This window comes from Plectrocnemia conspersa, unplaced genomic scaffold (genome assembly GCF_051122295.1).
Source record: "Plectrocnemia conspersa isolate PC_06_02 unplaced genomic scaffold, ASM5112229v1 ptg000013l, whole genome shotgun sequence".
Lineage (NCBI taxonomy): Eukaryota > Metazoa > Arthropoda > Insecta > Trichoptera > Polycentropodidae > Plectrocnemia > Plectrocnemia conspersa.
Genome location: NW_028277177.1, coordinates 29,232,935 through 29,246,928, shown reverse-complemented (window position 1 = coordinate 29,246,928; position 13,994 = coordinate 29,232,935). Strand labels below are relative to the sequence as shown.

At 34.2% G+C, this 13,994-nt stretch overlaps 1 protein-coding gene across 3 annotated transcripts in view; it reads right to left on the bottom strand.

The window, feature by feature from the left end:
• LOC148227786 (serine/threonine-protein kinase 17A-like) overlaps positions 1–13,994 on the bottom strand; it is a 106,180-nt gene that overhangs the window by 25,141 nt on the left and 67,045 nt on the right. Inside the window, exon 1 of one of the 3 annotated variants that reach the window (XM_088203074.1) lies at positions 2,125–2,451. The exons of 1 other annotated variant lie outside the window; for it this stretch is intronic. Coding sequence is in view for 1 of the 2 variants with exons in the window: in XM_088203073.1 (XP_088059199.1) it covers positions 2,329–2,408 (80 nt within the window). In the remaining variant the exon portion in view is untranslated. Of the gene's footprint in view, positions 1–2,124; positions 2,452–13,994 lie in introns of those variants that run through there. One more of the 3 variants, XM_088203073.1, reaches the window with a different exon arrangement.

Sequence of the window (13,994 nt, the reverse complement as noted above, 5' to 3'; positions counted from 1 at the left end):
TAGAATATACTATCAAAAATATAATTAACCCCTTTTGGTGCCCTAAAATATTCAAAGATGTCAGTAAGAGTCTGTTTTAGTTCCCGATAAGCATGTGGTATTATAACTTGACCACGTGACCACGATGCAGCGCTCGTCATGCGTGTTGACCATAGGACGCCTAGGCGCATACTGATATTGAACCGAGTTACTTGTTCTATCTCAGTTTGCGAAAAACCATATCATTATCTCTCTCTCTCGTCATTTAACACGCGAGAGAGCGAAAGGGGAAATATCTCACCGCTCGCGCTCGAAAGAGCAGCTCCGACTTCGGTCCGTTTGCCGGCAATGTTCGGAAGCGCTCGAAGCTGGCAAAGTCGACTTTACCTCCCGTTCTCGGTAACCTCGGACAACTTCCGAGAGATTTTAGACCGAACTCAACCGAAGTAACCCACTATATTCTCCGTCCTTGGCCAAATTACAGAGAGTGTAGTGCAGGCATAACGAGAACCAAAAGTAAGAGGGGCGATTTATTTGGTCACAAAACTAGGCGCAACTCTGATAATACAGACGTGACGCCAATGAGGGCAACTTCGCTCTAAAGGGCTTGCCGTCATTGCGGCCCTTAAACAAATATTTAATATAAATAAAGCGCGATATAAAAAAAAATAATCTATAAACAATTATTTGGACTCATTTCAACATATTCCTACCCGGTGTGGAGTAACACCAGTGATACTATTTTTTCTAAATTACAAGTCATTCAAAATAAAGCTAAAAAAATAATATATAATACACCTTTTATACTAATCTTAATAAAATGCGTATTGGTCTTTAAATACCAACAATTAAAGAACATGGTCATATACATACCAGGAAATATTATAAAAATAATTTGCGAAACAACACTAACCTGCTAATTTGGTATTTCAGTGACAAACAACCTTAAATTTAAATACAAGTGCTTTAGAGGCTATAAACTAGTTCCAGACCTTCAGTGGAATATATTCAAATTATTATCTAATTTATTTTTTCTCTCTATATTTTTATTTTTTCCGCTTAAATTGTAAAAGGTTTTTTAGTTTTTTCCTTCCTCTTAAATTATTTATAACTACCAACGTTTTATTATACAATATATCCCTATTTTTATCAAATTGTAGCTAATAAATTGTAAACATGAAAACGGTTATATAATTTAATCCCCCTTTTATATATACATATATCAATACATTTTTTCTACCATGAAATATAACTATTGATATTTTCATTGAAATAGTCTCTAGAGTGCAAAAGATTAAGGCAACAAATTAAATTTTCAGAATTAAAATCCACTTTGGATCAGAATAAATATCAAATGATTAGAATAAAAATCGCATACGGTCAGAATAAAAATATAGGACGATCATGTGAATAAAAAATAATATTATAACATTTATTTAGAAATATCTTATAAAATATCTCGTTTGCAACTATGCATGAATAACTCTTAACGAATCTGCAACGAATCTATTTAATTGTACGTAGGATGTAAAGATATTTAAACGACGAACGAAGCGGGAATAACGACAGAGCGGCTTGTTGCGTTAACAACTGACAATGTTGTGAGCCTAACGAAAGAAGTTGGCCCTAAAGACCATTAATTATTAAGCTGGCTATATATCAATATAAAACTAATATTGTTGTTAAAATACAGATTATTTAATATGAATACTGACTGAAAAAATTATTCTGACCATCCGTCAAAATTTTAATATAAATTCTGACCACAACCGTATTAAATTCTAATCCAAAAAATACGAGCCAAAGGTTAATTATAAGATGTGATAAAATATTAGATATTAGTTTTTTATAGAGGACGACTTTCCTATGATTTTAATTAATAACCTCAAGATGGAAAAGTTACATTGTGCAATACTTGATTAATATTAAAATTAACTACGCATTACCTAAAGATTATATAAACATAAGTATAAACTATCAAAAAGTATTAATGAGTGATGACACACACTCAAAAGTGGGACATGTGTTACTTTTCAATGCATCATCACTTATTAAACTGTGATTACATCGATACTCAGCAATTTCAGACATCTGGGTTATTCAATACCTAATCACATTTTACATTCCATTATTTTTCAGAAGTACCTATTAAAATTAAAGACTAGTCAATTTTTTAATCCAACAATTTCACAAAGCCGACGTTGATGACCTTTCGCAGATAATCCACCGGCAATACGAGATCAAAATACCGATAGCGCTAACGGATACACATAACCGCTGCTTTTATCATTGTATTGCGTAAAAAAATATGAATCACACTCCGATCGACAACAATGCTTTTCCGGCGACCTTGCGCAGTTGCAATCGTTTTTTCCACAATTTCCCTCAACCGACGAGTGGCACACATTCTGAGGCGAACCTGACCTCATTCGTTATGTTAGAAGCGGACGTAAGAAGGAACAGAAGCATCACCTGAAAGCAAAAAAAAATATATTAATCAATGTGTTTTTTTTTAAAAAAAAACATATATTGCACAATTCAGTTTCGAAACGGATTACGTGAGCATGTGTAAAAATGCGATAATCGTGACCCGATATATTGTATAGTACGGTGGTCACATTCTGAATTCGAGAGATAATAATCGGGGGGCCGGATCACGGAGCTGGTTGCAGCCAAGGTCGACCGTGACACTACTATAGGCGAATTCCGAGAGAGCAAAAAAACGTTGTTATTATTATTATTCACAAGTCCATTATCGCTCAATTATCGTAATTTAATTATACACGCCACTTTATTATTATTGATTGATAATGACAATAATAATAACCGTGCATCTAGTTAATTAGCATCCAGCGTGCATATTCATTAGGAGCGTTTCAATGGCACGCCAGAGACCTTTGGGTGGCTCTGAGATGAGTTAAAAAGTAGCTATGCCTTAAATTGGATGAAATCTGGCCTCCGACATGTTGCAAATTATTATCCAACGCGCTTGAGGCCGATTAACAATTACGCTCAATTATCTATCGCTGGTGCTATTGATTGTGTCGTGATTTATGCGCGCGCATTATGATGGGCCGGAAAGCCGCGACATCCTTCCTACTTTGCTATTATTGTTATGCAATAAGTAAGAAAAATTATACCCTCGGAGAAGGTCGGTCGTGTACGTGATTGGCATTGATCAGCTAATAATGATTAACTTTCGTTCACACATAGATGAGATAATAATTATTTCAAATCAACTAGTCTTGTTTTAGGTTCCAGATATGTCTAGCTTTGACCTCCTTATATTTCAAATAGGTATTTTTCATTTTTAATAAGCATGATCAATAATTCTAATATTGCGAAATTATAATCTATGTTAAAAAACAAACGTGCGCTTAAATAACGCTTAAGTGTATAAGTTACATTTTCAGTAAAACTACTTTATATTTGTGCACAAGTTTAGTCTTTCTTTTTACATATTTTTACAATTTTCTACGTACTCATTCCTCATATGGTTCCTTCAGGAATATATTTTAATGGAATAAATTAGCTGGTTGTGCTCTGGCCCTTGGTATAAAATCTTAGGAGGCATCCAGAAGCGGTCGATGAAAGACTTATTGTTATAAAAGAAAAAATATTTGCCGCCTGCATTTTTAAGAATATTTTCTTTTCAACAATGTGAAGAAATAAATAAATTGATATTTATTGGTACTCGTAAATAACATAATAAATGATATGCGTATAAAGTATTTTTAGAAGTACCTGAATGTAAGATTGTTTAAACGCTTAAACATACGACGGATTGTTTATTATATATACTTGTATATCTACCAAAAAAATATACATCTTCATTCAATAACACATAGTAGAATAACCGCATCTGGTTATAATATGAAACGTTTTTTTTGCTTCCAAAGCCAACAAATACAAAGCCATTCGAAGCGATTTGATGACAATTTGTTTTTTGTCTCGAAATTTTTAGACTATTTAATATTTTTTATGATTTTTTAACGCATTTGGGCTTAACATATTTATAATTTGAAATATCTGTACGATTAAATATTTATTATTATTGAGAAGAATACGAAAGAAACATATTTATATCTGAATGTGTGAGACTTTTTGGCTCGGAACACGCTCGTACGTTGCAACTTCGTACACGGAAGCGACATATCTTTACAAAAGCAATTAGACAGTTTGCCTTTTAAGTATAGATATAGATATTTATTTATTAATTGTAAAACTTGCGTTACAGTGTATAAACTAAGTGGCTAGATCATAGATTCTAAAAATGTAATCGATTTATCGCCTATTTTTCAACGACAAAATTTTTAGTCGCCACATTTTGGAAAACTATATTTCTATCCCATGTAACGCCTTTTTAATATTTCAATATTTTTTAATTTCGCCAAAAAATTTATGTATTATAGATTGTGCAATTTTAGAATTTCAAATAGCAAGTTTGAAAATAAAGCAACTCAAAATTAAAATTATAAAATGATTTAATCAAATAAAACAAAAAATGCACACTTTTACACAAATTGTTTACAAACATTATTGACTAATATCAAAGTAAACAAAAAAATTTTTTTTGCTATTTATACAGTGCTACCTATAAAATTAAAAATGCTATTTATAATTAATATTTGCTATTTATATGAAATATTTACTACTTGTATTAAATATTTGCTACTTTCGGCCACTTTCAAAAGATCCTAAAAACACATTATATTTTATGCAAAATATATTTACTTTACTTATAAATATATAATACCTCAAAAATATTTTTTGAACAAAAAACTTTTTGCCCACTTTTCCGTCGCCCTTCATGGCTCCTCAATCGCCCGCTAAATTCCCCGGCCACCATTGCCCATTAAAATTCGTATACACTAGACTGAAATCAGTCTGTAGAAGTTTTATTAACTATAACCTATAATTACAGCTTTCAATTAGTTTCTAAATGTTCGAATATATTCTTACACTTATAAAGAATCAAAATATATAGATTCATACATACTTACGACACAGTCCACATCTACACAAACTCTAAAATATGAGTAATTTATAAAATTACGGCAATAACAAAGATTTTCTATAATTAATTTGTTTGAAATATTTGAAAATTCAAATTAGTCTCCTAACCTGATTTAATTTTATTTACGTTTTATTAACCCAAGATTAGGAAAATTAAAGAAAATATAATCTGTAATAATCGATCGAAATTATAATTATATAATAAATAATAATTGTGATCTTTCAGACACAATAGAAATTAAAAAAACACAAAGGTTCGTATGAGATTCGAACTCTGATCTTTCAGGTATTTCTCACCGACTGATCCTTCTTGCAGGTATTTTAAATATTAGATTAATTAATATTGCGATTTAACAGGGAATTATTTAAAGAGATATGTGCATTTAAATAAATACTTTTGATACAGAAAACGATTTTTTTGTGCATTTAAAAAAAAGTTATTCATGGAGTGTTCACTGTTCTGACCAATGCTCATTCGCATCTAATCCGCCCAACAGTAATGCACAAACAATTCGTTTATATATATTGTTAATTTAAATTGTCCCCATTAATATATCAATACACTGTTAAAAGTAGTTGAATTAATTACATTGAACCATCCCATTATTGTATTTTGGTATTTTGAAATTTCAACCTATTTTACAGACTAAGTGGATATACCAGTAATACAGTATTAGTAAATTAACCTTATTACAATTTCAAAAGTACGGAAATATTATGTATCCAGACAAATAAAATAATAAAAAATAAATTTTAACTGCCGAAATTTCAGAAATTAATCATATTTTCGAGTCAATATTGTGCAGCTATGGAATTTTATCTCTTTACGAATATGTATAAACTCTATTTATAACCGGTTTAAAAGAACACGCATGAATACTTCAGTATCTAAGCTATTTTGCGCAGATTTTGAGCTTACAATCACGTCATTCTTTATAATTGAAAAATTCCCTTTTACATGTTATGTAATGTTATCAGTTTTGCAATGCATGTCATGCACTTGTATGTATTATGTTATAATGAATGGTAACTAACAATGGCCGTAGTAGCATTCACACAACCTAAACCTTTTTTATTTAAATGCGAGCTTGAAAAGACACCGCGTAGTAGATACCAGGTCACGCGAATTTTTCAAAGGACACGCTACGTCCTTGCCTCCTTTTGCTCGGCAGATCAAACGGCAAACAAAAAGAACGAGCAGCTTAATTAGAAGGCGGCCGAGCCGATAGTAGTGGTAATAGTCAGGACGCCGCTGTGGGCGGAACGATCGAGGCGAGGAGAAGGCCCCGTTTAATTGCCATTATCGTCCTGAGTGATGAGCGCGGCGAGTGCGATTGTGCATGCAAATGGTACGCGTGTAATAAATCGCAAACTATGACATGACACACACGTGCACGGCTGGCAGAGGACATCAAAGAGAGCCGGTAAAACGATCGACTAGAACGCAAAATAAAATTCTTACTACGATTTTATCGCTTTTGACGTGAATTCTTGGATTCCGAGAAGTGCGATTTTTTGCACGTTGATCTGATTTGTTTGATAAGAGAGAGCAGATAGGTGAGCCATATCGCGAACGATACGTTACACTAGATATAAGCTTTATAGATAGAGGATAATTTTTTTATAAATTGTATACCAAAATAATTTTAAGAATGACCATAGCATTCGTCGATATCGAAGAGGTAAATTTAGCGAATAATGTTTTATTATATAAACAACGATGATATTGCTATTTCATAGCAAATATTCTTGGAAAAACTGAGGCGTCAATATTATTTGCTGGTTTAGTGGTGGTCTCGAGTTTAAGCAGTAAATATATAAACACGTAGGCAAATATGGTCACACAGTTTGCAAACTTGCAAGTTCTGTTTCTGCTGATGCGTTTAAAATGTGTCAGAAGAATCTTAATTAATAAAAAATAACAGTAATAAGTTAGTTGGCACAATTCTTGAATTAACACATACATAGATTCACTCCATACAATTTATAAATTTTATATTTGCTTATTGAAATTTATTAATTATTTTTAATTTCATTGCAATAATCCTTTAATGGCTATGTTTTTTTTTAATGGCATTTTTATAAATAAAATTTTGAGTCCGCTGCCGTGGCTCGAACCTGTGACCTCCGGGTTACCAGTCTCTTACGGATATATTTATGTATATTTGTTATACCTCATCCATTCCATTAATAAATTTAAATTGTATCATAAGCATATGCAAGTCATTATCATAATAAATAAAATAATTTAATCCCTGTGTTACATCACCAGACATACTTTTTTGATTACTGGTTTATTGTCTTAAATGCTTTTATTTTAGTTTCAAGTTCATGTCGATAAAAACATGATTGGAGCATGACTGTTAATTGTCGGACGACATTAATTAGACTTTAAGAAGAGAACATACGGGACTTCATAGTACGTATTGTCATATTTTAATTAAGATTTTCTTACATCTTTCACTTCCAATTAATTGGCATTCGTCTAACTCTATTAACCACTTCATAAAATGTAATCGACCAAGCCCTCCGATGGAGACAGTTCCAAGAAATTTACAACGTAACCAAAAAGAACCGCTATTTCACACACGCTTTTTAAATAGTAACAATGTCAAAGTCGAATGCGTTCGATGAAAAAATCGAATTACAAAGCACGTTTTTTTTGAGAAGAGAGTGCGACTTTTGTTCTATTCCAAAATGGCTGTGAAACCGTTACCATTATTCTGATGCTCCAAATAGACTGTTCAAAGGATGCGCATGTTCGCTTGAATATTTTACTACCCAGAGTCAATTCGATATGAACTTCCTGGTACTCGATATGGATTATATAATTGCAGTGTTGGCAAATACTCTCGATAGTATCTCAGTTAAAAATAAAAAAACCGCAACGGATTTGATAGTTATCCTTGAGTTGAGACCCGTTCAGCTTTAATTCTCCTTTTCAGCGCCAGTCGGCCGTGAGAGTCGTCGAAACAATCGTTAGATCAGAAATCTATGTTATTACGTATATATCTGAGCAGGCGAAGGTTGGTTGTACAGTAGTGTAAACAAAACACAGGTAGACCTTAACAAAGCGAATTTATGTACGACGGGGAATATTATTATTAGATGCATAAGTGCGGCGAACGTCTTTGGCTAGCAAGGGTGGTCGACCCTTATTAGGAGACAAAGTCAGAGTTCAAGACTGGAGAGTGGCAAGTTTATTGCCGTCGTAAAAGAGGAAGGCGATGGAGACAGTCAATTAGCACCTTGATAACAAATCGAAAATGGTACTTAATTTCATATTTTTATTACTAGTGAAAATATATATTCACTGGTATTTCAGTGAAATCGTATTAGATTACATTTTCGCCGGTAGATATATATATTTTTATTAGTGAAAATATTATCTAAAATGTGTTTAATTTTATGCTAAAAAAGCGACAGTGGTCTTCATCTGATAATTTTAAATCATTGCATCGTAAAAATAGTTTCAGTCAAATGTAATTTAAACTAGTGAAAATATAACTTTACTAAAAAAATATAGATTCACTGCGAAACATCCATTTCCTCTTAAAACCCAAATCTAACCTGAATGAATTATTCAAACACAACTTGAACTTATAAAACTTCTAAAACTAACTGTAGTTTTTGAACTTTCATTAGATTAAGTTTGGGTTTGAATATCAAAAGAGCGTTTTGCAACTGTCGAATTAAATTTAATATACATTTTAGTGCAAATCATAATGTTAATAGCACATATAAATTATATTTTTGCTAGTAGAAATACAGTAGACCCCCCAATAACACGGTAAATTGGGGTCGTGCCATTTGGGTCCCCGCTACTTTATGTGTGAGCGAGCCAAAGGGAGAGGATATCTCACCACACACGCCTGATTCGTATTACAACAGAGTAAATCTGTACCAATTGTCAATTAGATATCATGAATACTTACAAGTATTAACCACCAGACTGAAAGTCTGGGAATCGGTGACATCTATATTAATAATTAAAAATTATTATGTGTAATATAATTTATAACCAATAGATACCACTGCAGCTGTGACTGGTTTTTTTTTAATAATAGCGCATTTTTTTAAATAAAAATTCGAGTGCTGCTGCCGGGACTCGAACCCTCAACCTCAGAGTTATTAGTCTGAGACGTTTCGGACTACGCTATTCGGTCCTTAATGTGTGGGATTTTCGATTTTCAAATATGGAATTGTATCTATTGTTCGATTTTATTATTTTTAAATTATAAAAAACGTGTTTTTTCGAGTAAATGTTTTAAAAAAAATATTTAAATTTTTTTGTTGAATTTTTATTATTTAAATTTACATAATAATAATTTACATTCAGGCATGAAGCCTTTTGGGAGCTAAGAATAAAATACCCTAGTCTATTACAAATGTATTTGATTATAGTAGCAAAAGTTGATATATCGGATTTCGGCAACGAACGGGTTAATGTGCGCCAAGATGCCCAATTCTGATTTACGCTTATACAAGACTCAATTGCCAAAATCAAGAGCAGCGCCAGGAATTGGACAACAAAGCCTAGCCTCGTCATTAACTATATAGCAATGAGAAAAAATGGAATCGTGCAAGGTAGCGCGTGTCTTGGCAGATTTATTACGCAAGAGAAGCGTGCAATACTGAAACGGGCAAAATCGGCAAATGTGGGTCGTTTATCACGAATGCTCAGTTTAGCAGCAATATCTGCAAAGAGAAAGAGGTCGTAAAATGCATCCTATTAAGGATAGCACAAGTTGCATTAATCCGAAAAAGATTGTCACGTTCAAAGCGTAACCTATCCGCTACTTCCTGCTCCTAAAATTGTATTCTGGTGATTAAAGATTCTCATGTCCCTAACCTGTTAACATTATAAGATCGCGAGAAGGTACTCAAACAAGTATGCTCGAACACAATCGCACATACACAAACACACACAAGTACGCTTCCTTCATCCGCATTCTTATGGCCCGCGGGCCACTCGTATCTCTCTCTCTCTCTCAGGCTCTGTGTCCAAAACGGTCTAGGAAATAATTACACGCATGACTCACTCCTCGCGGCTTCGTTAATGTGTACTACAAAAATAACAGAATAGGAAAAAAGTAACAGACTTCCTCCAGCGAAACGGAAAGAGCCTTTCCAAAACTGTACCCAGCGCATTGAGTTATTTTGGAAGGAAGCACCTCAGACCCTTCCGGCGAGAAGTGATCCTTGTTTACTTCCTGTATGAAGCAAAACAGTGCAAGAGTTAAGATTGAAAACGATCTTTGATAGCTGAGAAGCAAACCGATTGCGGTTGAAACGCGAAACTATGCATCTATAATAATATTGATTTCACGGTTATTAAAGTGGAGCACACCTCAATGAAGATCGATTGTTTATAATGAATTATTGTATATAGTCATGTTGCAAAATAAAACAAAGGTTTGACATTTTCAATGTTGGTGGTCGCGTCGTTTCATCATAATTTTGTAAGAAGAGTCTGTAACGCGATACACAGAGCGCGAGCAAAGGTAACATTTTAAAAGGCATTTTACGACGAAGAATGCGACAGAGTGGCAAGGCTGTAAAAATGGAAGACGTTTGTAAAACAATTAAAAGGACTCGAGGAAAATATTGTCCATAAAACGTGCACTTCCTTGAAATCGTTACAATGGTGTGTTTTTGAATAAAACTGTTTCGATCGGACGTGCGATTATAATGGTCATTTGCAAATCACGTAATTATGAATTACGTTTAGTATATTTTTAATGCAAAACATGACTTCCACGAATGAACAATGATTTACGTAAGTAAGTACATACTTGGTATTCAAAGTAATATATTCATCAACATATAAGATTATCAAATAAACTTGTGCCATATTGGGAAATCATTGGACAATATTATAGGTCATGTTTTTTATTGAAAGATATTTGTGTGACTCAGACATATTATTTTCTTGTTAATTTTATTAAATGTATTATACAACAGTTTACCACACATATAAAATAAGTGTATTGCCTGCACTACACTCTCTGGAAGTTGTCCGAACCAAAGTTACAACTGAAGTCGGCCGAGACCTACGACATCGAGTAAGCGACCACATTGCCGCAAATTTCATATGCCGTCCGGACGGCGGCTTCTGTCACGTACAGTTGGCATATTTGCGCGCAATCGAAAAATGTGCCAACTAATCGCAATTTTTAAATTGTCATATTATTAAAATTACGCTACTGATAATTATAAAAGTTTGTGTGGGCACTCACCAATACAATATCAGTGAAAACTTTTCGGTCGTAAATATTCAATTTACGCAAAATCTTTGTCGGCTTTTGCAAAATGCCATAAGGCATAAAAATGATACTTCAGAATACGAACACCACATCTGTGACTATCCTAGAATTTGTCGCCATCGATTCTAAATAAGAATTCGTTATGGTGTGAGATTTATATAAACCAATCTAGGAAAATACATAAGGATATTCGAAACGATTTTTTTTAACAAAATCAAATACCACTAATTATTTTTTAATTATTTAATTTTATATGAAAAAAAATAACGATTTCTTTTAGAAGAATATACTATCAAAAATATAATTAATTCCTTTTGATGCCCTAAAATATTCAAAGATGTCAGTAAGAGTCTGTTGAAGTCCCCGATAAGCATGTGGTATTATAATTTGACCACGTGACCACGATGCAGCGCTCGAAATGCGTGTTGACCATAGGACGCCTACGCTCATACTGAAATTAAACCGAGTTACTCGTTCTATCTCAGTTTGCGAAACACCATATCGTTATATCTCTCACTGTCATCACTTAACACGCGAGAGAGCGAAAGGGGAAGTATCTCACTGCTCGCGCTCGAAAGAGCAGCTCCGGCTTCGGTCCTTTTGCCGACAGTGTTCCCCCCCCCCAATTACCTCCCGTTCTCGGTAACCTCGGACAACTTCCGAGAGATTTTAGAGCGGGCAGAACCGAACTCGACCGAAGTAACCCACCATATTCTCCGTCCTTGGCCAATCTTGGCCAACTTCCAGAGAGTGTAGTTCAGGCATATTATTTCTATAATATCTCGATTTTAGTAAGGGTCAATCTTTTTAAATTCAATCAAAATTGTTCTATAATTTCATTAGAATATCTGTATTTGTTTACTGTACGATCAAATTGAATTAAGGGTGTGATTTAACAGAGAATTATAATGTGCATTTAAATAAACAATTTGTTCCATAAAACGAATTGTTTATGCATTTATTCTTTTTTCTTCAGAAAAAGATTCATTGCAGAGAGTAATCCATGAGGAGAGCAATGTTCCGAGCAATGCTCACTCGCTGCCGCTCGCTCGCAATACTTCATTTTATGCAACAATTATTTTTTTAAACTGTCCTCTTAAATGAATAGTATCTACCAACTATTTATTATATTTTCTTTTTCTACGTTTTGCAGTATATTTTAGACTAAACATCGACTAGCTCTCAACCAGAACAAAGAAACTAACGATAAAACCTTACGCACAATCAATGCGCATTGTATAAAATGATAAAGCGGTCCCATATACGCGCAAAAGACAAAGCAGGGACCAAAGCGATTTCCTATATAGACATACAGTGAAACGGAGAAAACCTCACAGTCGATTCGCTTCGAGTTGAAGCTACATATTGCATTAATAAATGAAGCTTTTACTCTCGAACGGCCGCGAAAGTGCAGCAATAGCAGCAGAAACGTACCGTTCGTTTTTCCGCATGATCCAAAAATATTTTTTCATCCTGCTTTTTTAGATGCACTTCGGATGGAATGCAGTCGAGATGCGGAACCGATCGACTAATTGCACATCTCGACTCAAAAACGGGAAACCGGATAAAAACGAAAACGCGCACAGAAGGTCGCCGCCGAAGTGCAATTATGCACTTTTTGTAAAAAAAACTTAATCAGCAGTGCGCAAGCAAGCTTCATCGATGCGCCATTTGCTTACCTAAATTCCTCTCCAGCGTCACATCTGTATCTATTATGTTTTAACCACGATCGCCAGTCACCGTTATGAGCATGAGAATCAGTGACGTAGCTATGGTGGGGCGTCCGGGCCGCCCCGGGCGGCACTTGCTTGGGGGCGGCATATTTGCACTTAATCCTAAATGCACTAAAATATAATATATATCCACGAATAGCAAGAGCTTAATAATAACCAATTAATTATTTTAAGAAATGCTGATTTTATGACCATGCAAAAAATGTATAGGGGGGGGGGATTTCAAGGATTGCACCGGGCACCACATATCCTAGCTACGCCACTGATGAGAATCCTAAACGCTTCCCCTCATAATTGTAGTAAATCTGTTATGATTCAATTGGTAGATATAGGGCCAATGGAAGCCGTTCGACCGCTTAACGGAAGAGTTCATGCGAGTGTACGACACGCGTGTGGAATCAATCGTCTTTCATACTTCCGTTTTTAGGAGAGGCGGATGTGACATGCTCAACGGGAGACGGCTCGTTTCCGGTCCTCGAAGAGAACCGTCGAAAAAACCTCCAAATTTACCGTTGACTATTCGGTAGAAGATTAGTGGCATAATCCCGTGTCACCTTTAAATAGAAAGCGAGGATTTCGTGCGAAAATCATACCGTGACACTCTGACAATAGACAATATAATAATCACTTTTTGTTTTGAAGTGAGCGTTACATTGGAGAAAACAGTAATCGTATAAATTTGAGATTATTACGGATATGTAATTTGTATAATCTTGATATAATCCATAAGACAAATATAACAATACAATAAAACTGATTCAGTGATAATCTATTTACGTTTCAGATTAGAAGCGAATCTTTCAAGAGCAAGCGGTATTTTTTGACGTGATTCATCGCACTTCACTGTAGGAAGGATTATACTATATCTGACTTTTCAGCCTGCATCAGCTTACAGCATACCTCCGCTGACTCATATTCAACTCCACCCTCGGATCAAAATATCGATTCAACGCTGCACTTCAGTGATTCATTCAGAGCTATTTATGAGACAATGCAACGT